We start from the raw sequence: 24,417 nt of genomic DNA, 5'->3' as shown, positions 1-24,417 counted from the left end.
AGACAAAATGACCTAAGCAAAATACATGGTTTTCTTCCATTCTTTCTTTCTTTTGCAAATAAAAATCTTAAAAGTGTGGTGTGCATTTGTATTTAATCTGATATCCCTAAATAGAATTCAATGTAGTCAATTACCTTCATAATTTGCCTAACTAGTAAGCAGAGTCCTCCTGTGTGTCATTTCTTTTTAATATAAACCCACTGAGAAACATGGTGATGGTGGCATTATGCTATGGGATCCTTTTTTCCCCCAGTAGAATACAATTTGGTCAAAGTATGGACTCAGTTGATTTTTGTAAAATAGTTTAAATCACTGCAAACGTTGAAGTCTTGGGTTGGTCTGCCTCAGAAAATCCCCCCACAGGGTTTAGCTCTTCTCACGATGCTCATTGGTTCCAGATAGCGACCTGTTTTGCAATGCAGAAAGCCTTGCAAAAATGGTTACACACAGGTCTACACACATCTGTCACCGTTTACGGTGTGTGTTCATGAATGTGTAAGCAGCTGTGTGTGTAGCCTGGTGATTTCACACGTGGCCCCTCCCTCTCAGATTCCTCTCTGTGCATATCTGGTGGGCCAACTTTGTTAATTATTCATGTTTGGATTCCACATGGTAATGTGACGCGCTACACTGTTTTACATAATTTGCTGCCTTGTTTAACAATGAATGGACATGAATTAATGATGTGATGTGAGAGGAGAAACACTGAAGAGGCCTTGAGAGTATGGAGATGGATATTACTGACTGTTCAGTTGACTGTTTCTTTTTGGGGGCAGTGAATGATGATGTTTCACTGATGAAACATCATTCTGACTGCGTTCAGACTGCGTTCTGACTGTCATTCTGTGTCGGTTGCAGAAGGGACCGCCTCGGTTTTCAGAGGAGTCCGTCCTGCAGCTGGAGAAGGAGCTGGTCCAGGCCCGGCTGAAGGAGGCCGAGTCCCAGTGTGCTCTCAAAGAAATGCAAGACAAGATCCTCGATATGGAGAAGGTCAGCTGCTGCAGGTGCACACAAGCTTATTTATTACACGGCTCACAAACCCTAGTTTCATCTGTATGTTGAACAACCTTTCTGCAGAGGAACTCGTCACTACCAGATGACACTAACGTGGCGCGACTCCAAGAGGAGCTGATCGGGGTGAAGCTGAGGGAAGCAGAGGCTCTGACTGGACTGAAGGAGCTGAGACAGCAAGTCAGAGACCTGGAAGAACACTGGCAGGTGAGCAGCAGGATAGCTGGGCATAAATCACATCGAGACTTTACAATGTCCAAAATTCAAAAAGCTGCAAATTTATCAAGTGAGTGATTGATGGATGGAAATGTAAGCTACAGTATGTTCCACAGGCAAATGTGCTTAGTTTAAGGAAGGGTTCCTGTGCACTCTGGGACAGTCTGAGATTGAACACCTTTCCAGGTCTGGATAATTATGATGTTGTTTGGGGAAAAAAAAAAAAAATTCCCAGATGTTATTCCCAATACCACCCACTTTCCAGCCGCTTTTCGCCTCCCACTTTCCTACTCTTATTTCCTGTTTAAAGTATGTGGACAGAAATGAACAAAGAACTCCGGAAGCATAGGTCTGGAGGAGTAGTTCATTTTGTGTAGGAACCCTGACTTGGTGTTGCTGAAAGAGTCTGATTGTGAGCCGTCTCCTCAGCGCCACCTGGCACGCACCGCGAGTCGCTGGAAGGACAGCCCCAAGAAGAACACGCTGAGTGAGCTGCAGGACGAGCTGATGAGCGTGAGGCTGAGAGAAGCCGAGGTCCAGGCAGAGCTGAGAGAAACTCGACAGAGGCTGCTGGAGATGGAGACTCAGGTCAGCGCTCACATTGTTCTGTAATCAAGCTTTTTATCTTTCTTTTCTACTCTTTTTTTCATATAATCTAAGCTAAGTGTAATAACTAAAAGCAACCGTGTTACGGGACATTTTCAAAAGCCACAGGTTGTAATGCTATACTTTCGCCTTAAGAGGGCAGCAGCTTTCTACTTCACCTGCATTTTTGCCTGTTTGATCCAAAACCACAGGCCGTACATTTATCTATAAAAAACTTTTTCCTGCTGCTTCTCCAGAATCAGATTCACAGCAATCAGCTGCGACGGGCCGAACAGGAGAGCTGCTGTCTGCAGGAGCGCGTGCAGACGCTGACCACCCAGAACAAGGATCTGCATGTGCAGCTACAAGAGATCAAGCGGAGGCAAGCTGAGATTGAATGCAAGGTACAAAGAGCCTGCTGTAGAGTTTTAGCACCACCTCTGCAGGGACGAGCCACCACAGCTCAGTTGTGGTGCAAGCTGTGAATTTCAACTTGTGAACTTGTTGAAAAAAGGAGTGTTTAAACTGAAGAGCTGATGTCTTTTTTTTTTTTTTTTTTGCAGAGTAAGGAAGAAGTAATGGCTGTGAGGTTGAGGGAAGCTGACAACATCGCTGCCATGGCAGAGCTCCAGCAACAGATCTCTGAGCTGGAGATTCAGGTAAAGTCCCAGCTCTGCAGCAAGCATTGGATTTCCTCAACTCCCTCACAAGCCACATCACACCTATCTCATCATTCTCAGCCACAGAGGGAAATTTCTCTCATCGTGAAATATATGGGCGTCAAAGCAAATTTGTAGTTTATTTTAATTCAAAAGAGGAAGTGAAGTTAAGCACGTAGCTATTTCTTAATATGACAGATATTTGATGCTGTGGTTTTTTACTTATTCTTTGATTTGAAATACACAAAGATCTGATTGGGGAGGGAGAGGGAGTTAAAAGTGTTAGAATTTTATATTCGTCTGGAAATTTTTACCTGATCTGGTGTTTGTTCTTTGTTACCATAGAGACACAGTTAACACATCGTCTGATAAGCTTTCACCTAGTTTCAGCAGAAACACGTCCAGGGGACAATTTACCAACTAATGGGTCCCACACAGAGTGTCACAAAAGTTTTCACACTCCTTGAAGGTTTTTCAGTTTCAGTCACGAAGTAACCACAAAGCTTCAATGTAGTTTATATGAAATTTCTTTGACACACTAAAATAAATTAGCATCTGATTGGATAGTGGAAAGAACAGATTCATGGCTTCATAAATCTTTTACAATAAAGTTCTGAAAAACGGACGATATGTTGGCACCAACTTCGGTATCGTCATTTTTTAACCTCGGTCCCATTAAAAAAAAACTGGGCAAATATTAACAACAGATATTTATTTCCATCTTGCTGCTGTTTGTTTCTGGAGGGACGGTGGAGCATGTTTGGTCATGTGACTGATGGTGGCGCAGCAAAGGATTGTGGGGAGTTTAACTGAAGCAGAGAAGCAGTGGTGAAGTCATTGTGGTCTGTTTTTCCCCAAGATGTCGAGAGAATAGTCAAATATCACATATATAATATTAGTTAATATATGTTTTCAGCCATAACAGCAGCATTCATATTAGAGATTCACCAATCTGATGTTATCTGTATCAGTACCAATATTGAAAGGTATCAGTGACGGTAATTTGGAGCATAACAGCCAATTTAAAGTAAATTATAAAGAAACTTAAACTGATAAAAACAGTAGTTTAACTACATTGGTTAACCATGTAAAAATAAACTGCAGAAAACCTTCTTTTTTAATGGTTCAGAACGTGTAATTAGGAACTCTAAAATAAAATTAAATAGGAAAAAATAAATAATAAAGCATGATGGTGCTCAGAGCACAAAGCATAGAATTAAACTGAATAGATCTGACCTTATGGATCAGACACACTGACTGAGTAGATTCAACGTATGTTGTTTTTCCATGCTTGGCTAAGATTCTGAATCCATTGGTATATATATATATATATATATATATATATATATATATATATATATATATATATACACACACATACAGTATATATATGTATATATGTGCTGGTGCAGAGTTATCAAATAAATTTGTTAGTCAGAACATTTATGTTCTGACTAAAAAGAGTTCTGACTTCTTATAAAAAGAAAACATTTTAATTTGATTCAGCTGTTTGGTATCGGCCGATACTAAACCTCAGATATCTGTATCGGAAGTGAAAAGAGTGGATCAGCTCATCCCTAATTAATATAGGATATTGATACGAGCTCAGATTTTCATATCGGCGTATGCTTCGGTTTCTCTCACATAAAATCCTAATAAAACAGATTGAAGTTTGATTATAAAATGTTAGTTTATAAAGGGCGTGCATAGATATGTCCCAAAACGTATTTTTACACTATTCTTTTACTGGGTAAGGGTTGGGGTTAAAACTCTATCATTCTCAAGATAAAACTATATTTAACTGAAGTGAACACACTTAAAACTGTGTCCTTTATAAACAAACGTCAAAAGGCAGGTGAGAAGGACCCAGTATTTATCCCCAAACATGTGTGAGATGCTACATAACAACAAGACTGACCACAACAAACACGTCAACACACATCTGTTGTGACCACCACTCCGTCCAGAAGCCATGAACAAAAATACAGGGATCTAAAGTTCAAATCTAATTAAGCTTCAACGTGTTTGCGGACTCAGCATTTTACAACCCACAGCGATTTTGTTGCGTTACGTTTGTGGAGCGTGGCAGCAAATTATGTGTAAACAAGTTGTAGTGAGAGGAAGTTGGTTCTTTTCTGTGTTCTTAAAATGCACTGGGCTGTGTGTATTTCTGTCGCAGCTTTCTGCTCTGACTTCCCCACCATCAGGCCTTCAAAGGCTCACCTCTATAGAGCATCCTCACAAGTCTTGCAGCATCACATCTGCACGGGTTCACTTCAACAGTTTGATTCAAACTCTTATAGTTTGTGATTTTCTGTAATGTTCGGTGTGCATTTTAGGCGACATGGCCTCACTGGGAGTTCTCTGCAAACAGAAGGGATACATAATATTTTTCCCCAAGTTCACGAGAAGGTTCTTTTTGGTTAGTCACAAATGAGTAAGCGTCTGTCGCTGCTTTTCTTGGCATTTAGCCCACATGTAGCCTCCTTGTGTGCTTGAAATTCTGAAGGATTTTAGTAATATGACAACTTGCTAAACTTGTTGAGTCAACATTTTTTATCAATGGAAATGATCTCTGTTGAGAATCAGTAGATGTAATTCCAGAAGACAAGTGTGTAGTAAAGAAGTGGTGCTTTTCTTCCAGTTAGTATTGATCACAGGCATGTTTGTGACCTTAGTTAGCATTAGGTAGCACTGTTTTCTGGTAGAAAATAAATCCAAAGACCTAATAATCCAACTACTGTTGCTGCATACTGTTGACCAGCTGGCTGAAAGAACACAATTTCCTGACTTAAAAGTAAAAGTCAACCACTACAGGATTTTCTGCTGCTGGCCGATTGCCTGAATATAAGGCTGATGCTGTTTCATATTTTCACCTGTACACTGGGTGCATAAGTACATTTTTGTCAGTTTAAATATTTCTAATAATGTCTTTGACATAAAATTACACACCACATATTCCTAACAATACATGTAATCCACAGTTGCAAAGAAATTAAAGCAAATTACTCCACAAATGAAGTTATTGGTAAATATAAAAAAGGCATAAGAAATAAGTATTAAACACTATGGAATTAATTTAATAATAATAAAGAAAGCCATTTGTCACATGCCCTGCTCAGGTGTTTCCATATAAACCGCCTACAAATATGGAGGATTTCTTTTTCTTTTTTTTTTGCGCACTCTGACCTTTAGTTCTTTCCATTCATTTTCAGTTGGATAAAAACCAGGTGAGAGCTGAGTTTGACTTTTTTTCTCTTGAATCAGTCAAGAGTTTCCTCGTGTGTCTGGAAAATGCACATTCACTTTGTCTTCAGAGTGTTATCAAGAACATTTCTCCATCCGTCGGTCAGCCCACACGATGACGTTCCTACCTGGAAACGTCAGTCCGGTCCTGCCGTTTGTGCAGAACCATTCTTTCTCCAAACATGGTGCATCTTCATTGACATCCAAAGAGTTCAGCTCTGGCTTAATCACACCATAGCATGTTCTCCCAGTGTTCAAAGTTATTCAGTAATTTTTTATAAAAGCACTTCATCAGGCTTTTCCTTCAACAGTGGAGTCTCTTGCGCAGTAAATGTGCTTAGAGCTTTGTTTGGGTTTTTTTTATAGAAAAAAAAAAATCCATCCATCCATTTTCAGGTTTTTGTGAAAATCTCTCTATGTAGCCTTTGGCTCTTGAACAACTTTTCTCATTATTTTTCTGACTCCTGCTTCCTGGGAAAGTTCTGGTGGTATTCATATGCAACCAGTGATTTGGGCTTCGGCTCAGATTTCCAACAAAATGCCTTTTTGCAATGGAAGAGCTCAGACCGGCCTGGGTCCAAACCCGGGTTCACCCTCTTAGCATCAGCTCTTATGACCCAGTTTGGAGATACATTTTTAAAAAAGTAACTATATTTATAGAAATTTCTGTTTATGAGAGGAGAAACGAAGAATTAAAAAGCTAAATAAATATGAGTGAGTTACACTGTTCTAGAATGAATCCTGTGCATTCTGCTATCTGAATGCAACATCTGCAATATATTGAGTTATACTGTATATTTGAGGTTAGCGGTACACAATACTTTTTTAAAGTTGCAAGTCCTTTCACACAGTTGGAGTCTAGTACTTCCTTTTTGTTGACATAAAGTGTGCTGGACGAATGTGAAGAATGTGAGATAGATGTGCAATTGGTCCTGAGAAGATAGCTTCATGTTTTTTCAGAAAATCAATATTTAAATGAAAATGATCTCTTGAGTGCTTCCACATATCTGAACCTTTTGGCTTCCCTTATAGCTGATAAATATCCAGCTTTTGAACTCAACTCTTTGGTTATGCGGTTTATCAAACCTTTCTGAATAACCATGTCTGAATGTAAGTAACTTTTAAGTGGCGGCTCCCTTTTCTTCATGAGCTTTCACTTTTAGTGCAATTTTCTCGTACTAGAGCGTTTTTCTCTCTTTTTAAGAGATTAATCTATTGATGGAGGTATTTAAGATTGCTTCAGTTTGTTTTGTTTACTTCCCATCTTTTATAAAAGTTTGCAGTGTGGCAGTCAGTGGTAGCTTTGGAGTGTGTTGTGTTGCAGACATGAGTCTAGTTTTGGTTTCAGTTCTGTTCTTTGTGACCACATTAACTTCATCCGATCACCTTCCTTTCTTCTAAATTGTTGCTCCAGTTTGCTCTTTGAGAAGCGTGAAGCTTCTGATAAGTTGTTTTTCTGAAAGCCTGTTACGTCATCGCAGCACTGAGGAGAACTGCAGCAGCACTGCTGCCAGATAATTCTTCCTGTTTCTGCGTGGCAACATGTGCTGGTCATGTTTTTGTGGAAATTGTGTTGAAATGTTTTTGGTGACGTTTTCCTATTATCTATAGGCACGCTTTAATGAATTATGTTTGTAGTTGGAGTCATTTCATTGCTTATTCATAAATATTTCAATTCTCAAGGTCATCAAACAGCTTTAAATGAAATGCTGAACCAGCCTGACCCAGTGTGACCCCAAAACAAAAACCTGGTTTTGCCAACTTTAACTTCAATGTTTACATTATCTATCAATGAGTCTTTTACAAAGCTATGAAAAGGCTGAGGCCCTTTTCTGTGTAGAAATGTTTCAATACAGCCAAATTAGAGGATTTTCAAATATTAATGGCCTATTTAAGGCAAATTTCATTCATTTTATTCATATTAAAGTTTGGACTTTTTACTTTAGCCATTCAGAATCAGATTTGTTTGTGCTTCAGATCCCTGCCTTGTTGCACACCCCAAGTGTTCATTAGCTTAAGGTCATAAACTGATGGTCAGACTTTATCTTGGAGGATTTTTTCTGCTACAGCGCAGCAAATAAACCCGGTCCATCACACAACCACCACCGTGTTAAACTGTTGTGAGGGTGACCTTTATCCAACTTTATGGTGTCAGTCAGGTTTATTCATAGCACAATTTTAGCAACAAGACAGTTCAAAGTGCTTCACATGATAAAAACACAACATACCTGTTTAAGAAACGTTATACATTTTGTCAAATGTCATCATCAAAATCAATAATCAAATGTACATCAACTATTTTGATCAATGTCTCAGTTGTTTTTAATCAAAGTCAACTCTAAACAGGTGTGGTTTTAGCCTTGATTTAAAGGAACTCAGTGTTTCAGCTGTTTTGCAGTTTTCTGGAAGTGTGTTCCAGATTAGTGGAGCATAAAAACAGAATGCTGCTTCTCCATGTTTGGTTCTGGTTCCGGGGATGCAGAGCAAACCAGAAAAAGGCTGTATGTCAGGCAGTGTCTCAGTAATTTCTTCATTTTAGATGTGAGACAGTGATGGCATTTAGATGTGGCTTTACATCAAAATGGGAGTTTCAGGAAATGTGATTGATCACAATTAATTCCTGATCTTATTAGGCAGGCAATTGGTAGCTCCCCCTCCCCCCCCCCTCTTCTTTTTGGCTCAGACAGCCTTTATTTAAAATTAGTTGGACAGGTAAGTGGGAAATGAGAGAGAGGGAAGACATGCAGCAACGGTCACCAGGCCAGGAATCGATTCTGCGACGGCCGCGTCGAGGACCAAGGCCTCCTTATATGGGTCATGCTCTACCCCCTGCGCTGCCACAGCACCTTAGCTTTTCTTAAAATAAATCTTATAAATAAATACATTTGAATGAGTCCTCTTTTTAAAACCGCATTTTGCATTCACTTCGATTATTTTTGTGTACTCTTGAAATTGTTTGGCAAAAACTGTGACTGAAGCAAAAACAGAAGGTTGCAGACAGTTTTTCACGTCTTTGAAAAGTTCTTTTACAAATGGTTGGTCCACCAATCGTTTGAGCCTTTCAGCTAGCGCTACCTAGCATTTATTTCAGACCATCTTTCCGGCTAGAGGCTAGAGTTAGGGGTACTTTTTAAAATACCTATTGAGTTTCACACCACTTTGATTATGTGATAAGGTGAAAACAACTCTGACGAAGAAGAGCTTTTTTAAAAAAAAATAAAAAAAATCCAGGTGTGCATGCATGCTTGTGCTTAGCTGTTTTTATATTTTAAGCTAGAAATACAAGCTATTTATAAGTGTGACTTTGACAAAAGAAAGCCTCCCCCTCATCTTCTCCTCAGGCGAACACACAATCACACCGTGTGGTCTGAGGTTTGGTTACTAAGTGATGGAGCACAAACACCCAACACAGAAAACTCACTCCCGCCCTCATACTTTGCAGAATCTACGTAATGAACTCTTAGCGGAGTGTGTCAATAACACGAACAAGCCTTTTAACTTTATTTACACCTCGGTCCTTCTCTATTTTATAAACAGAAACTAGAAATCAGATGATACTTGTTGGTTTAGTGTTTTCTTTCCCCTCTGTACTCAGCAGGGATTTAAATCAGTGTGGCACTTTTGGCTTTTTGGTCTGTGGTTTGGTTACCTGCTCTTTAAGTTGTGGGGAGCGATAATGGTTTTAATCTAAAGGGAATTGAGACAAAAAAAAAAGAAGTTTGCTTCCTTATCAGGGAAGGTTTTGCTCATTGGTGACGGTTCGGTTTTCACGTGAAGGGTTATGATCAGAGGGAGGGTTTGTTCAGTCCAAACGGTCCTGCAGGAACAACTCCAAACAGACAGAGATGGTGGAGAGCATCAACGAAACTTGGATGCCTGATTTCAGTTTAAAGTTGAACAACCTCCTTCTCTCCGTCAGCCATGGCCTCTGCACGCCACAAGCCTCACTGTCTTCTGGTCTGATAGGAAGTGGTTTCTCATCTTGAAGCAGAGACTCTACCAAAGGTGGCATGCATGGTTTATTTTGAGGTTTCTATGACATGCTCAGAGATTTGTGCAGCAATGTCTTAAGATGTTTTGCTGATGCGCCGAATGCATCTGCACCGATCCTGCAGCTATTATTGTTCTAAGTTGGACTGCGGATCGAGGACGGAAAGTTCACTCTCAGCTAAACAAAAACAGCGATGCATTTCAGCCCCACACACTACGCAGTTTCACACATTCCCTCTAAAATGTTTTTGTGCACATTCAGAATAACCTAAACACCCGTCGTCCACAGCGAGCTGATGGGAAACGCGCAAATGAAATTAGACGGGATTTCAGAAGAAATTCTAAGTTGTGATTTTGTTATTTGGTCGATATTTCTGTCTTCACGCAGGATGTGATGTTGACAGGATGTTTAGTTCAGTCCAGGGCTGCAAGCCAGCCGAAACGAAGTTCATTTCAGAAGCGACGTGGCGCACGGTTTATGCTGGAGTCTTGAAATGGGAGGACGGGAGGAGAGTGTTTTTGGAGACGCCCGGCCTCGGCCCCACACCTGCTGATGCACACAGCTGAACAGGAGGAAGTCTCATTAACGACCTGCCGTTTTTGTTGCAGTGTTTTGGAGCCGCTAAACCTCAAAAACAACTGAATCTTGGAACAAAACTCACTTGTTTAGACAAATGAGAGCCTACTGGGACCTGCAGACCTGAGCACTAAGTCACCACAGGAGCAGAGGATCCTGTCTGTATTTCGAGCCGGCCTCAGCGCCCCAGCTCTCTTTAATATTTTAGCTCAGAGCTGCTACAAGAGATCTTTCCTACCAACAGCCATCACTATCTACAATAACTGTTAGAAGAATTTGAATTACTATGAGTTGCAACAAAATTAAATTTCCCTTGGGATCAATAAAGTATTTTTGAATTTGAATTTGCTTTCAAACTAAAAGTGCACTGAATGTTGAGGTTTGAAGCGGATTGGCCCCCGTTGGCTGCAGGTGTCTTAGTGAGGAAGGTAAACATCACATGCTCTGTTTAACCGTCGGGGCCAACACTCGTCCTCATCCCCAGGGCCTCGGGAGGAAATCAAGCTCAAATGGCAGCGTTTGCCGTTTTCCCCCAGACATCTGTGACTTTGGTTACCCGCCACACAAGCCTGCACTTCTTTATTCCTCAGAATGTTAGTCAAGCATGCAGAATTAAACCTGTCGCAATCAGAGATTAAGCAATTAACTGCATGATAAATTCAAGTCGGCTCAATCATTTCCATTCTGATGATTGATATTTTTTGAACGGGCATTTTTGTTTGGTTTTAGTTTTGTGTGCTTTTAATTTCAGCTCTATTTATTGTTTTTGGTGGTTGAGTTTTAATGTGTCTTCCAGTTCCAGTTTTAAGTCGCTGTGGGCGATATGGACTTATAGTCTTATCACAATATTTTGTGGTACTACTGTGATAATGGTAGCAGTGACAATATGAACAATTTCTTATTTTTCATGTAACTCTCTGCCTGTGACTGTATGACAGCAGTCAACCCCACAAACACAAATACTGCATTTGAAAAACATCCATTTATAATACACTCCTTTAGGACACCAGTCACATTTATGTGATTTGTATCACTAAAATGCACACAGTAACTGCACTTAATCATGTTTTCAAATTTATTCATATACTCCTTCAACAAACAATGTTCGTCCTTGAGAGGGCAAACTTAAGTTTTAATAGATGTTTTTCAGATGCAGTATTTGTGTTAGTGGAGTTGACTGCAGTATCACACATTATTATCCTGTTATCAACTGGAAAATGGTCACAAAACGACAATATTATCGTTTACCGATGAGACAATTTATTGTCCAGCAACATGTGTTATCATGACAGGCTGATGTAGAATCTCCCTCTGTGCCAGTCAGACCCTGTGCAGAGACTCTTCATTTCTTCAAGTGGTTGTTGTTACCTAGAATACTTCACTTTGATCTGTCGTTAGTGTAACATCTCCTCTTGCAACAGAAAGAAGAAGGGAAGGTCCAAGGGCAGCTGAACCACACGGACTCCAGCCAGTACATCAGAGACCTCAAAGACCAGATATCTGAGCTGAAACAAGAGGTAAGGCTGCTTCTCACAAGCACCACATGCAGCCCTCATCAAGTGGTTTTTAGCTAGGCTGTGTTCATGGTTGGGGTTAATGATCAGGTGGGGTGTTGATGCCAGCCCTTTGATGTAGCACTTCACGTTTCTTTCCATTTTTCTGTGAGCTGGTTTACAAATTAGTAGAAGTGTTAACTACACCCAGAGACTTCCTGTGCGGGATCCGCACTGCGCACCTCTGACAGACACAGACCTGCCCCGCAAGTTTCCACGTTCACTCTGAAGCACTAGAACGAACGCAGCACTTACCAGAATGTTAAGGTTCTGATGCTCATTTATAATGCCGTGCAAAAGTATTCATACCTCTGGACCTTATTCACATTTGCTTGGAGACCCTGAAGTGTGTTACTGAGATGTTTGTGACAGACGCAGTAGAAACGGTGCATTATTCTGAATTGGAATTAAAAACAACATATAAAATACTCCAAATTCAGCCCCTTTAGTGAGAATGTTTGAGAAGCGTCTTTCTACCGACAGTGGAAGGTTTGAGGCACGTCAAAAGCCATGTCTGCCGGTATTTTCAGATGTTAATTTGGGAAAGATTTCATGTTTAGACCAGTCAGCTGCAGCTGTCATGCCAGGCCACTTGATGGCGCTGTGATTGTAGCATATTGTTGAAATGTACATGTATTTTTCATGCTTAGCTTCCACCTCATTTAGGAAACATGAATATGTTTCTGGCTCAGCCCAGTGCTCACGTAACACACATGTATATTTTCCTTATCAGAAATTGTGTTAAAGCTGCAGTATACAACTTTTACAAAAATATGTTTATCACATATTTGTTCAAACTGCCAGAGGCAGATGATCCGAAAAGATTGACTTCCTCTCAGAGCTACTATTGCTGTCTGTAGAAATCAAAAACAACCAATCAGAGCCAGAGGGTCTCAGCGCTGTCAGTCATGCTTGTTATCACGCTGCTAAAAGTGCTAATGGCAGAGAAACATCTCAATGTTCCAGGAAACTGTTTATCTGCTGTCATCAGTGGCCATGCTAACTAGCCTTAGCATTTATGACAGGCTGTGCTGACGAGGAGAACCTGTAGAGTAGAAGAGAGCAAGGGCAGGGTGTGCATACACGAGGGTGATCGACAGCAGGAACATAGGGAAAAGGGAGAGGAGCTTGATTTTCTTTTTTTTAAATATCATGTTATGTGTCTGATACCATATTGTCACAATAGTGACAGTTTCAAGAAATATGTAAAACACATATTTTTATAACAGTGCAGCTTTTCAAACTGAGCAGGTGAAGTAGCTCTAACAGCAGTACCAACGTTATCCAACGTTATCCAACGTTATCCAACGTTATCCAGCGTTATCCAACGTTATCCAGCGTTATCCAACGTTATCCAGCGTTATCCAACGTTGTGTTTTTCTACCGATGGAACACATCACATCCTGCCTCCTGTGATGTTTTGGGACCTGGCTTCAAAACGTGCCGGTGTGGCAGACCCCGATCGCTGTAGGCATGGAAACGATCGGCTGGATTTCACTGATAACCGTCTCCGTGGAAACGGGCCCTAACTCCACTCTAAACCCTGTCAATATTTTGCCACTGTCTTCTTTACAGAGCAGCTCAAGTTCAGTCATATCACCTAGAGAACATCTGTCAGCATTCATTTTCAAGTCTTGCCACTTATCCTCAATTGGCTTCGGGTCTGTCCTTGGACTAGGCCGTTCAAACTTGTGTTGTAGATTTCAACAACTTCTTCGGAAGACTTGGCTGCTTCTCTGATTAATGTCATTAATCGGCCATGTTTTGGTTAGATATTTATGAATGAGGTGGTTTTCCTGAAGGCAGATGATTTTATTTACTGGTTCAGATTATTATTCGTGAAACTTTTTTGACAACCATGCAGCCGTCATGAACTGCTGTGTCCAAGGCATTATGTTAAATCTCTGTGAAACGCACTGAGGTTTGTGGCTGCAGCACTCAACAAAAGTGAAAAGTTGTAGACGTTATAACCATGAATTGTAAATTTGCATAAGACGTCACTGCTGATGAATTCATCTTCCATGTGAAAAAGTGAAAATGCTTTCTTTTCTCCTCAGTCCATCTGCAGTCTGTGTGTATTCTCTGCTCAGTCTAGTGTTTCTTCTAGACTGAGGTGACTGAGCTGAGAAAAGCGAGTCATTTCCCCTCCCACCCTCGTCTTGCTTTCCTAGCAGCGACCTACTAGGAATCCTGTCAACTGTCACGTCTGAGTTGAACAAATCTGAAAGTACGTCGTATCAGAAACAAGCCCCACTACCTTCCTCCCCTCTCTTTCTTTCTTTTTTTTTTTTTTTAATTTAATTAAAAACCTGCATCTTAATTCTGGAAATTTTGACTGTAGTCAACCACATCACAACTTCCTCTGCGCGCCACAGCAGCTGCTGCTGACGTAGGCTCGTTTTCTGTGCTGCCTTTGGCCTGCAGTGCTCTGAACGCATCTTTTCTCCTACATGTCTGTCTGTTGCATGGCAGGCTGGCCAAGGTGAGTGGTTTCAGTGGCTTTGTCATGTGACCCACAGCTGACCTTCATCTCCCTGAGTCGCTGTGAAGCTGTTTATTGTTGGGAGTTGGAGACGGTCCAGAATGCTTCAGCAACTCAGAGTGTCTGGAGCCCTGAAGTCTGATGAATTCTGCAAACGCTCCTTTCTGTGTTTTATGTGTGAACAAAACACATGAATGTCATTTAATATATTTCATTATATTTATTTAAGAAAAAACAGCTGCTTCTCTAAACTTACAAAACAAAACCAAGCATGATGGGCCATCTCCCTCACAGCCATTTGTCTCACATTAATAAAGTTCTGTCTCCTGGCAGAGTTCACCCAGTTACTGTGATTTTGTTTTAGGAGTTTCTATGTTTTGCATCCATATTACATTTTACATTTGTTGAGTAAAATGATAGAAAAAAATAAAAGTCTATATGCAGTTATGATCAGAATTAATTAGCTCTCCTTTCAAAGTAATTCATAACTCTTAATATTTCCATTGAAATGACAGTAATAAAAACTGTTTATGCTGATATTGCTTCCAACAGAACAAAGACAAAATGTCCACAAAGTTTATTTAGTAGAATTTATTGCTGTGCTGAATTGTAACAAGAAAACTGAACTTAATAAGCAGAAGTCTTGCATGACTAATTGTTTAGTTTCTGTGTTTAAAATAATGCAAAAATAGATTAAATATAATTGAATTCAGTGTGTGGTTGATCCATATTTGCGTGTTTTCACTGTGTAGATGTTGGAAAATCAACAATAAAGTCAAACCTTAGCATCCTGTTCTTGGTTTTATGAATTACTGAAGTCATTTGTTGCGTCATCAGAAAACACTGCCTGAAGAATGACTAAAATAATTATCTTAATTAATTAATATTGCATTCATTCAAAAGAACGAATGTGAGCATCTGACTGTACTGATTCCATATAAAGTCAGATCTGAACTCAGTCTGAATCGGTTCCGTTGGCATGGATACAGAACTGATTCAGGTTATCCTTTTTCTTTTTTTTTTAAAGGGCCAGTATTATGTAAATTGCAAAATATCCTTTTTTGAGATTTACTTTATGTTATTCCCTCATCAAAATCATACCTGGAGTACTGCTTTCTTTCATACATGTTTGAAATCCTTTAATCTCCATGGCAACCATTCAGCTGTGCAAAACACCTAGGTGGGCCTGGCTCCGCCTTTGAGGATGAAGCTCCTCCTCTGCACCTCCCCCACTCAGCTCCTTCAGACTAGCTGGCAACAATTAGCCAACACCTGGTGGAACTGCTGAGCTCATTATAGGAGCTTCTTCTCAATGCTGGTAAAAACTTTGTTAAAGGGTTAATAGAGAAGCCATGTTGTGATGACTTCCTGAGGGCGGAGTTTCAGAAAGAGCAGGAGACAGATTCCCAGTTTCCATTAAAAAGTCAATTTTCTTTTAAGTCATATTTGATGTATAAAGCATTTTTAGAACAACTAAAATTAACAGTTACTGAATTGTGCTATAAAATAGCACTGTAAAATAAATAATACTGTCCCTTTAAGTGTTTCATCCATCAAGTTGTTGAAGGTCACCATGTCAGTATTTCTGCTTCTATGTGTATGTTGATCCAGTCCTTAGCGTCTCTAAACCCATTAACCTTTGTCTGTTGATCTTCTACCAGATTTGCTGCTTGAAAGGACAGAAGGGCTTGGTCAGCCAGCCCAGCTTTGATGGCATCCACATCGTCAATCACTACATGGGAGTCGGGGAGTCCTACCAGTCCTCCGATGACTACGGAGCCAAGGACCCCGACCTGCAGAGCCTCCAGCCGAGGGGCGGCGGGCGCATCAGGCTGCGGGCCAAGCTGGAGGACACAGACAGCGACGAGGAGGATGGCGAAGACGGCGACGCCCTGCGGCTCTCCGTGCCTCAGATCAAGTCCACCACGGTGTGAGCGCAGGGCCCGGATCCAGAGTTCTGAATTTCAAAAAGCAAATCTGTCATTTCATATCTTATGAATCATGCCACTGTTTTTTGTTTATTATTTTTGTTTGTTTGTTCCTGGGCACCACTGACAAAGCCGGGGTCAATCTGAACCTCAGCAGAGAATCAAACAGAATCAAACTCTACAAGGTGGAGGGTTGGGGGGCCTGGGGCCTGGGGGTCGCCCTCCTGTAGGTACAACACAGAAAGACAGACTGTGCAATAGAACATTTATCCCAAACTCCACACTTCATCCAGCATGTTTTATATTTTTAAAGGATTTTATAAACGACTTCCGTTGAAGCCGTCAGTACCGTTATTTCCATCATGCAGGGGCGGAACTCTACTTGTGTGTGTGGGGGGGGGCGTGGGCGTGTGCGTGCGTGTGTGTATAGCTTGGATGGTGTTGGTCAGAGCCTGGTATCAAAGCTGCTTCTATCAACCAGCACTGACCCATTCAAGGCCTTTAGCTTACATCCTGCACCAGGCGCTCAGCAAACCATATGTACATATGTAAATGTTTTTTTGTTTTCTTTCCTTATTCGTTTTGAACTTGAAAACCATGTATTAATATTGCATATCTGATGTTTAGATATGTTGTACAAATAATAAAGAAGGGACTATATATATATATATATATATATATATATATATAAAATATTTTGTATGTATATGATTTGAGGAAAAGGAAGATGGATTCTTGTCAGAGGGTGATTCAGTCATCACGCATCGTTACGCCGCGGTCAGAGTATTCCTCCTGACTGCACGAGGCGCTTCTGCGTTCGAGTCAAATCTGGCCTGTGATGATTTAACACGTTTGCACAGAAGCGGAGGAGACGAAGCGAGACCCGCAGACCGGAGGCGTTGGGCTGCCAGGCCCGCCCAAAGCCAGCAGCTGGATTTGGGAACCAGACACGAACCTCAGGCCGCACATCCGGGAGTCCGATCGGATCCCAACGTTAGGTCTTCTTCAGCAGAATCTCCCGTTGATTGGTTGATTGTTACCGGGAGAGAAGCACATCGTGGCACTTTGCAGTGTAAGAACACATGGCAACACTATGAAGCACTCTGAGATCGTTGTACTGGTGAGAGAAAGGAAAGATTTCGTAATAAAAGTTTCATAAACTCTGCTCTCTGGTGTGTGTTTTAATGGTTGCAGTAGATTTTTTCTTTGTATATTTTTTTTTATTTAAATCTTCAGCTGACTGATCACACACACATTTTTTTTTCTCTGAAACTCAAAAGCGTCTTTTCCTCTCAAGATTCTCGCTAAGATTCTCTTCTTTCAGGAAGTGATTTGTCGCGGTTTCCAAAAGCCGAGCCTCGGCTTCTCGTTTTTTCATGCACAAAACCACATTTTAAGAGCAGCTCTCCTCAGGCACCGAATCATAACCCAGGTCTGTATGGTTATTACTAATGTTTGTTTGTTTTTTAAAACCTTTTCTAATGATGCCTTTTGCTTGGACGGTGAATCGTTGGATCATTTCAAAATATGGAGAGAAACGCAAAGTTGAGGCTTTGAGCGCGATTCCAGTTTATGACGTGTTCAATTAATTTGGCATAAATTCACGTTTTAATTTAGAGCTGAAAAATGAAAGAGAAATCTGTCAGTCTCTCCTGAATGCGTTTTTATTATTGTATTTCTTGCGGTTGATTCTTGACGTTTACTGAAACGCATTAAAATCGCAGACTGCGCAGAGTGGGAGGGGATGAATCATTTGGTGCTTTTTCACATTTAAGAGGCTTGAAAGCTGAATTTAAGGATGACGAAAAGATTTGAAGATGGACATAAATTACAACGGACATAATTGTTTAGCAGGGAAAGCAAATTATTCGGAACGTGGAAATTCGCGCCATTTAAAATAATGATCGTATCCATACTAGCGTGTTTATGTGCATTTTATTGCATTAGATGAGTTTTATTTCATTTTCTGAACCGAACGGTTTGTTTTTCTAAGGGGGAGGTGGCAGGGGAGACCCTCCATCCCGTTAGACAGTCACGTGATGAAAGTAAATCGAGCAAGAACAAGTTTCAGCAAACCCCCCCAGGGCTGAAAGAGGAAATAAAGTTGTGGAGATTCATATGGGCAAATATGGCTCCGACTCAGGGCGTTATTCAATCAGAGGGCGGCACAAGCGCCAGAAAAAAAGAAAAAAAAAACATTGTGCTCCAGCATTATTTCCTCCCAGGAGTAAGAACTGTAAAATAAATAAATAAATAAAATGAATAAAAACACTGTTACCACCGGGTTTAGAATAGAACAGTAATTATTACCTTTATTGTGCCTCAGAGGAGAAATTCAGGTGCAACAGCAGCATCAGATAAACAGGTTCACACAACAAAGTTCCAAAAGAGTAAAAACCAACCAAACAAAAAAACATACAAAGCAAAGGTAAAAATATGAGTAATAAAATAATATATTGTGCAAAACTATTACTTAAAATTCTGTCCAAGTATATCACGATCCAAAGGATGTGAGTACGATGACTTTTTTTCAAATGTACATAATGTGCAACTGTATGAAACATTAAAAAAGAAATCTGGTTATTTAACAATATCAGTGCAGAGAAACAGATGTGCAATAACAGCAGAGATGTTTTCTAAAAAAAAAAAAAAAAAATCAGTAAAAACAGATTAAACAGAATTTTATTGTTTCACAGTTTCACTGGACATGTTCAACAAATGAAGTGGTCGTGCTCACATGGAGACTCTGAAGTTTGTTATTAACAAAATATCGTATCTATGAAAACGCATTAAAAAGAAAAATCATGTAGAGTTTTTTCAGTTTGTTTTGGATGGGATGGAAACGCAGCACAGGCTGTTCAAAACGCCGCGCTGCTTTATTCCGTTTGTGCGGAAAACAATAATGACCTGGCGCAGAACTGAGCGCCGTTTACCCAAGAAGCGGCGCAGACTTTAATATTCTGTTTTGAATATTTGATTTGGTGCTCCATGTCCTGTCCCCATCTTGGCACCTTCACTTGCACATGTTGCTGCCGTCCTCCTATCGGCCCCAGCCAGCGGGGCCCTGCAGCGGCAGCTGCTCTAATCGGTGCGTTTCGACTTCCTGTTCTTCGTTTTGTTGGTAAAGTCGATCACCGTAAACGCGATCAGATTGAAGGGATGCAAGAAAGAGATCCTGCTTTCTTTCTCTCTTTCTTAATATCGTTATTTATTTATTTATTTTTTCTAATTTTCTTATTTATTCTGATTTAATCCGTGTTGATCCGCATGAAAGCAGAACGTTTCTTCTTCCAGCATCACCTCCAGCCCCGCGCCTGACAGTCTGGCTCACCACTGATTTGCTAATCTGTGCGTCATGATCTGTGTCCGGCGCAAACAGCCGCAGTGCCACATGAAACTGCGTCATATAACAGACAGCTGATCAGCAGAGCGGCACTATGGCGCTCTTCACACTCCGATAAGGTTTCTCAAATCGCCTCGCACACTCTGTGTAATTTACATGAGTTATCATGGAGGAAAATTTTGATTTTTGATTTTTTTTCCCCCACCTCTTTCTGTTCTAATTGAAGCTCCACACCGCGGGCTGCGCCTCCGCGTTTCCTCTGGCCCCTGCCTCCACCTCTGCCCTGCTTCTCTGATTGAGTAAGTGAGAGGCTGCAGCGTCATCGCTCCTCCGGCTCTGATGGACTGATCCATGAGGACGCGGCGGCGACTCGGATGAACCTGGAAAAAAAAAAAGAAAGCAAAAACAAGTCCTAACTTTTAAATCTAGTCATCATCTTCTGCTCATTCGGGACTGTTTTTCCGTCACGAAAGCGGGACGGAGGTGAAACGCTCAGTTAAAAACTCTGAGTTGAGTGGAAAAACAAGCGGAAGAGACGCGGGCCCCCCCGCTGCGGCTCTCTGCTGTCTACCTGCCGCCGCTCAGCGGGCGGTCAGCCTCGGTGACACCTGTCCGAGCCGACACCTGGCGGACGGCATGGACGCCTGCGCGCATGCTCCGTTGTCATGTGAAAGTCTCTTAAAACGCTCGGGATGTCAGCGGCTCAGATCAAATCTGTAAACAGGACGCCAGCCGCCAGGTCTCCTCCTTCTGCTCAGCAGCTGGATCCCCGTCATTAACCCTCGCTCTCTCTTCTTCCTCCCCATCATCCCCTGCACACACAACCACACGCGCGCGCGCACACACACACCACACAACACACACATACACTAAAGATGCCTCGTTCCTTCCTGGTGAAGAGTAAGAAGGCGCACAGCTACCACCGACCGCGGACTTTGGAGGATGATTACAGCAGGCTGGACACGATACTGGCTCACATCTGTTCAGGTAGGATTTGAATGAAAACGACAGATTATTGGATCATAATGTAGCTACAGTCAAATTGGACAGTTTGCTTTAAAATTAGGATCTGCGTAAAGGATTTTGTGGATATATTGTTATATAGTTGTTTCATAAAGGGCTTTGAGATGCTGAATTTTTAAAATTTGTGAAACAATCAAACATTCTGAAAAGATTTTAAAATGTAAGAAAAATATGATTTAATCGATTTTAGTCAATGTTATTGAAAGAGTAAATGTTTCATTGACTAGTTCTTGTTAAAAGTGCCTCCTGGTTATAAAGGACATTCCCAGATTGTAATCTGAAGCTTCATCTTTAAGCTTCACTGGGTAAAAGCTTCGCTTCTCCTCCCCCATCTCAGATACCGATAAGCTCCCGGAGGAGGACGCCGACCTTTCGGCGGACAGCTACGGCCTCTCTCCGGCCTCCCACCCGGGCGAAGCTGCGGACTTCTCCCCCAGGTCTCCGCTGAGCTGCGCCGACAGTTTGTGCGCTCGCTCCGCGGACTATGAGGACTTCTGGCGGCCTCCGTCCCCATCCGCGTCGCCTGGTACAGACACAACCCCAACACACACACACACACACACGCACACGCACACGCACACGCACACACACACACACACACACACACACACACACACGCTTATACTGCTACCCATATTAAAACTTTGTATTGAGTTCCATTCATTTTTGTGGTTAACATTTTCCCCTAACCTTAACCATTACCAGTCTACATCTAACCAAAACATTATTCATGCCTTAATTCTAACCCCAACCCTAAACAAGGGGATCTACCACATTTGTTTGGGCCCCATGAGGCCCATCAGTGTTCAGAAGGTTCCTTAATGTGCCAGACATTCTCCTAAAAAGGATGACTTTACAAGTAGGGCCTACACACACATACATTTATTTAACTTATTACTGTTCCAAAAGAAAACAAGTGACACCTAAAACACACCGTAAGATCCAACACGACTGCTGTCAACGGCGAAACTTTCAAACAATGTCTTTATTTTATTTTTATGTTTTTTTTTTATCCGATAAAACATTGTGTGTAGGTTTATTGACGTTAATGCATAATAATAAATTTTACTTATTGATATAAAGTTCATGTCCAGAGCTGTCAGCAGCAGTTGGTTCTTTCTCTGAGGCCCTGCTGGGCTCCCGTACAGTCGCGCCACTGGCTTCATTAAAACTTCCCCTGTCATCCTCCAGTTGACTCCGAAAAATCGCTTTCTCCCCTGGTGGGTGAAACCCAGCCCTTCACCGTCCCTTTCCGGCCGTACGCCTGGAGCAGCTACCCGGGGCCGGAGCTGGAGGTGCGGCGGCCCGTGGCGCAGCGGAGCCTCCATCCCGGCCTGGAGGTGGACGCCAGCCCGGCGGTGATGGCGCTCTACGCGGAACGGAGCTGCCACCCGGCCGTGTTTGCAGAGCGGGCCCTGGCGGAGGAGCCTTACGGGGACTACCGGAGGCAGGCTGCCGCGCTGCTGTTCCCTGAAGTCGGCCTGCACGGGAAGGCGGCCGATGGGAAGGCCCGGCCCGACCTGCTCTGCTCCAGCCTCATTCTGAACGGCGCGTACAAGTGCGTCAAGTGCGGGAAGGTGAGGCTCCTGTTGAAGCGCATTCAGAGTAAATCACGACCGTCTCCTTTTGCTGTCTTCTTCATCTTCATCTCTGTTGATCAGGTGTTCTCCACCCCGCACGGCCTGGAGGTCCACGTCCGCAGATCGCACAGCGGCACGAGGCCTTTTGCGTGCGACATTTGCGGCAAAACGTTCGGCCACGCCGTGAGCCTGGAGCAGCACAAAGCGGTGCACTCTCAGGTAAAACCCCGGTGAAACCACATCCTGCAGCATCTTCTCTTCTCAGTCAGGGTGGATGCACACACTGAAGGAAAAAACAAAACACACCAATCTCGATTTTGTTTTCTTGCGCGCCTTTCAGGAGAGAAGCTTCGACTGCAAAATTTGCGGCAAAAGCTTCAAGCGCTCCTCCACGCTATCCACGCATCTGCTCATCCACTCGGACACGCGGCCCTACCCGTGTCAGTACTGCGGGAAGAGGTTCCACCAGAAGTCCGACATGAAGAAACACACATTCATCCACACGGGTGAGTTTCACCAAAGTGCGTCAAAACGCCCAGTTAGCGCCAATACTGTTCAACCCGCTGAGGTCGGTCAGTAGGAGGTTTAATTGTTCCAGTATATTTACTTACTTACTTACTTACTTACTTTTTCATAACTTGTAATTTGTTAAAACTATTGCTTACATATTTAAGTTTTGTTGCGCCATCCAGAGACAGTCGGAGCCTCCCGGCATCCCAACCCCTGGCAAAAATAATTCCATTTACAGACCCACCTACAACCCGGCTTGATTTGAAACAAACAAACAAATAAATAAATAAATAAATAAATAAACTGATTTTGCTTCTCTCTCTCTCTCTCTCTCCAGGCGAGAAGCCGCACAAATGCCAGGTTTGCGGGAAAGCGTTCAGCCAGAGCTCCAACCTGATCACGCACAGCAGGAAACACACCGGATACAAACCGTTCGGCTGCGACCTGTGCGGGAAAGGCTTCCAGAGGAAGGTGGACCTACGGAGGCACAAAGAGACACAGCACGGACTGAAGTGAGACAGAAGACCGAGCTGCAGTCCGGCCTTCACTCCGGGAGGGAAGGAGACAGAGCTGGAGCCACCGGAGGAGGAAAACAACTGTTTTTTTTTTTTTTCCTTTTCTCAACACATACTTTCTTCCATTTTTAATGAACTGAAAATTCAAGACAATTTGGATCCCATCGACTTGTTTTTTATTTTTTTATTTTATCTTATAATTTGTATTATTTATAGGTGCGGTGAAAAAAAAACACGAGCAACACTAATGACAGCATCCTCCCTCCTTTTCTTTTTAGATCCCCCTCTGCTCCACCCCTTCATCTCCTCCCATTTAATTTCTTTTTTAAAGCCAGAGATAAGCTGTGAGCTGTGGAGGAAAAATGAGAGAGACAAATGGCAGATGTGTTCAGATAAAGCATGATTTAAATAACTCTGTTAAACGGACAATAAACGCACCTGATAAAGATCTGCTCTTTCTGCAAAGACTGGAGGTGTTGTTGTTTTCATCTGGCAGAGATGAGGGCAAAACAGACACTCTCTCTCTCTCTCTTTCTTTCTCTCTTTTTCTGTTTCTCTCTCTCTCTGCCAGCTGCAGGGATCGGCTCTGTTGTTCTGTCAGAAGAAACGATGATTTTACTGTTAAAATAAACACAGATGAAATTCTACTTGAGGATTATTATCGCTATAAATGAAATTGACGAGACATAAAACACGTATGAAATGAATAATCCAGTCAGTCCGATCACATGTCCTTCAGTCCCATCGTCCAGTTTATTCCTGGACTTCTGTCAACTCAATCAATCAATCAGTTTATTTGTGCAGCACATTTACAGCAGTAAAAAATAAATCCTCATAAACACATTTTGTTAAAATCATCATTACACATGAAATATGTTGGTCAATGTTCCATTTATTATTGGTCAACAGTTCTAACCAGCTGGGTTTGTAGTTTGGATTTGAAGGAATTCGGTGTTTCGGCCGTTTTTGCTGTTTTCTGGAAGTTTGTTCCAGATCTGTGGCGCTTAGAAGCTGAATGCTGCTTCTCCACGATTGGTTCTGGCTCTGGGGACGCAGAGCAGAACCAGAACCAGAACCAGAACCAGAAGACCTGAGAGATCCAGAAGTTTAATGCAACACCAGCAGATCTTTAAAGGTCCAGATTTATTATGACCATAAGTTACTGAAGTCCAGCTGAAAAGCAAAAGTGCGACTTGACG

The 24,417-nt window shown here is 42.0% G+C and overlaps 2 protein-coding genes across 7 annotated transcripts in view; both read left to right on the top strand.

The window, feature by feature from the left end:
- The window catches only part of evi5b (ecotropic viral integration site 5b), a 47,736-nt gene extending 30,324 nt beyond the window's left edge, over positions 1-17,412 (top strand). For all 5 annotated transcript variants that reach the window (XM_028027595.1, XM_028027592.1, XM_028027593.1 and 2 more), the window contains 7 exons: positions 859-990; positions 1,078-1,218; positions 1,657-1,815; positions 2,070-2,216; positions 2,376-2,471; positions 11,706-11,801; positions 15,981-17,412. In XM_028027595.1, the coding sequence (XP_027883396.1) occupies positions 859-990; positions 1,078-1,218; positions 1,657-1,815; positions 2,070-2,216; positions 2,376-2,471; positions 11,706-11,801; positions 15,981-16,253 (1,044 nt within the window). In that variant the 3' untranslated portion in view covers positions 16,254-17,412. The remainder of the gene's footprint in view (positions 1-858; positions 991-1,077; positions 1,219-1,656; positions 1,816-2,069; positions 2,217-2,375; positions 2,472-11,705; positions 11,802-15,980) is intronic.
- Positions 17,413-17,538: 126 nt separating this feature from the next.
- gfi1ab (growth factor independent 1A transcription repressor b) lies at positions 17,539-23,865 on the top strand. Of its 2 annotated transcripts, XM_028027598.1 has the most exons (8): positions 17,539-17,679; positions 19,542-19,709; positions 19,817-20,577; positions 20,951-21,139; positions 21,805-22,190; positions 22,275-22,412; positions 22,534-22,699; positions 23,041-23,865. In XM_028027598.1, the coding sequence occupies exons 3-8, from the start codon at positions 20,466-20,468 to the stop codon at positions 23,217-23,219; spliced, it is 1,170 nt and encodes a 389-aa protein (XP_027883399.1). In that variant the 5' UTR covers positions 17,539-17,679; positions 19,542-19,709; positions 19,817-20,465; the 3' UTR covers positions 23,220-23,865. The 2 variants fall into 2 exon arrangements, with proteins under 2 accessions (XP_027883399.1, XP_027883398.1); XM_028027597.1 differs by having other exon boundaries at positions 19,542-20,577.
- Positions 23,866-24,417: the final 552 nt, after the last annotated feature.

The sequence above is a fragment of the Xiphophorus couchianus genome, chromosome 9 (genome assembly GCF_001444195.1).
Source record: "Xiphophorus couchianus chromosome 9, X_couchianus-1.0, whole genome shotgun sequence".
NCBI classification, from domain to species: Eukaryota; Metazoa; Chordata; class Actinopteri; order Cyprinodontiformes; family Poeciliidae; genus Xiphophorus; species Xiphophorus couchianus.
Note: the sequence above shows the minus strand (reverse complement) of the source record. Positions and strands in the feature narration are given on the sequence as shown.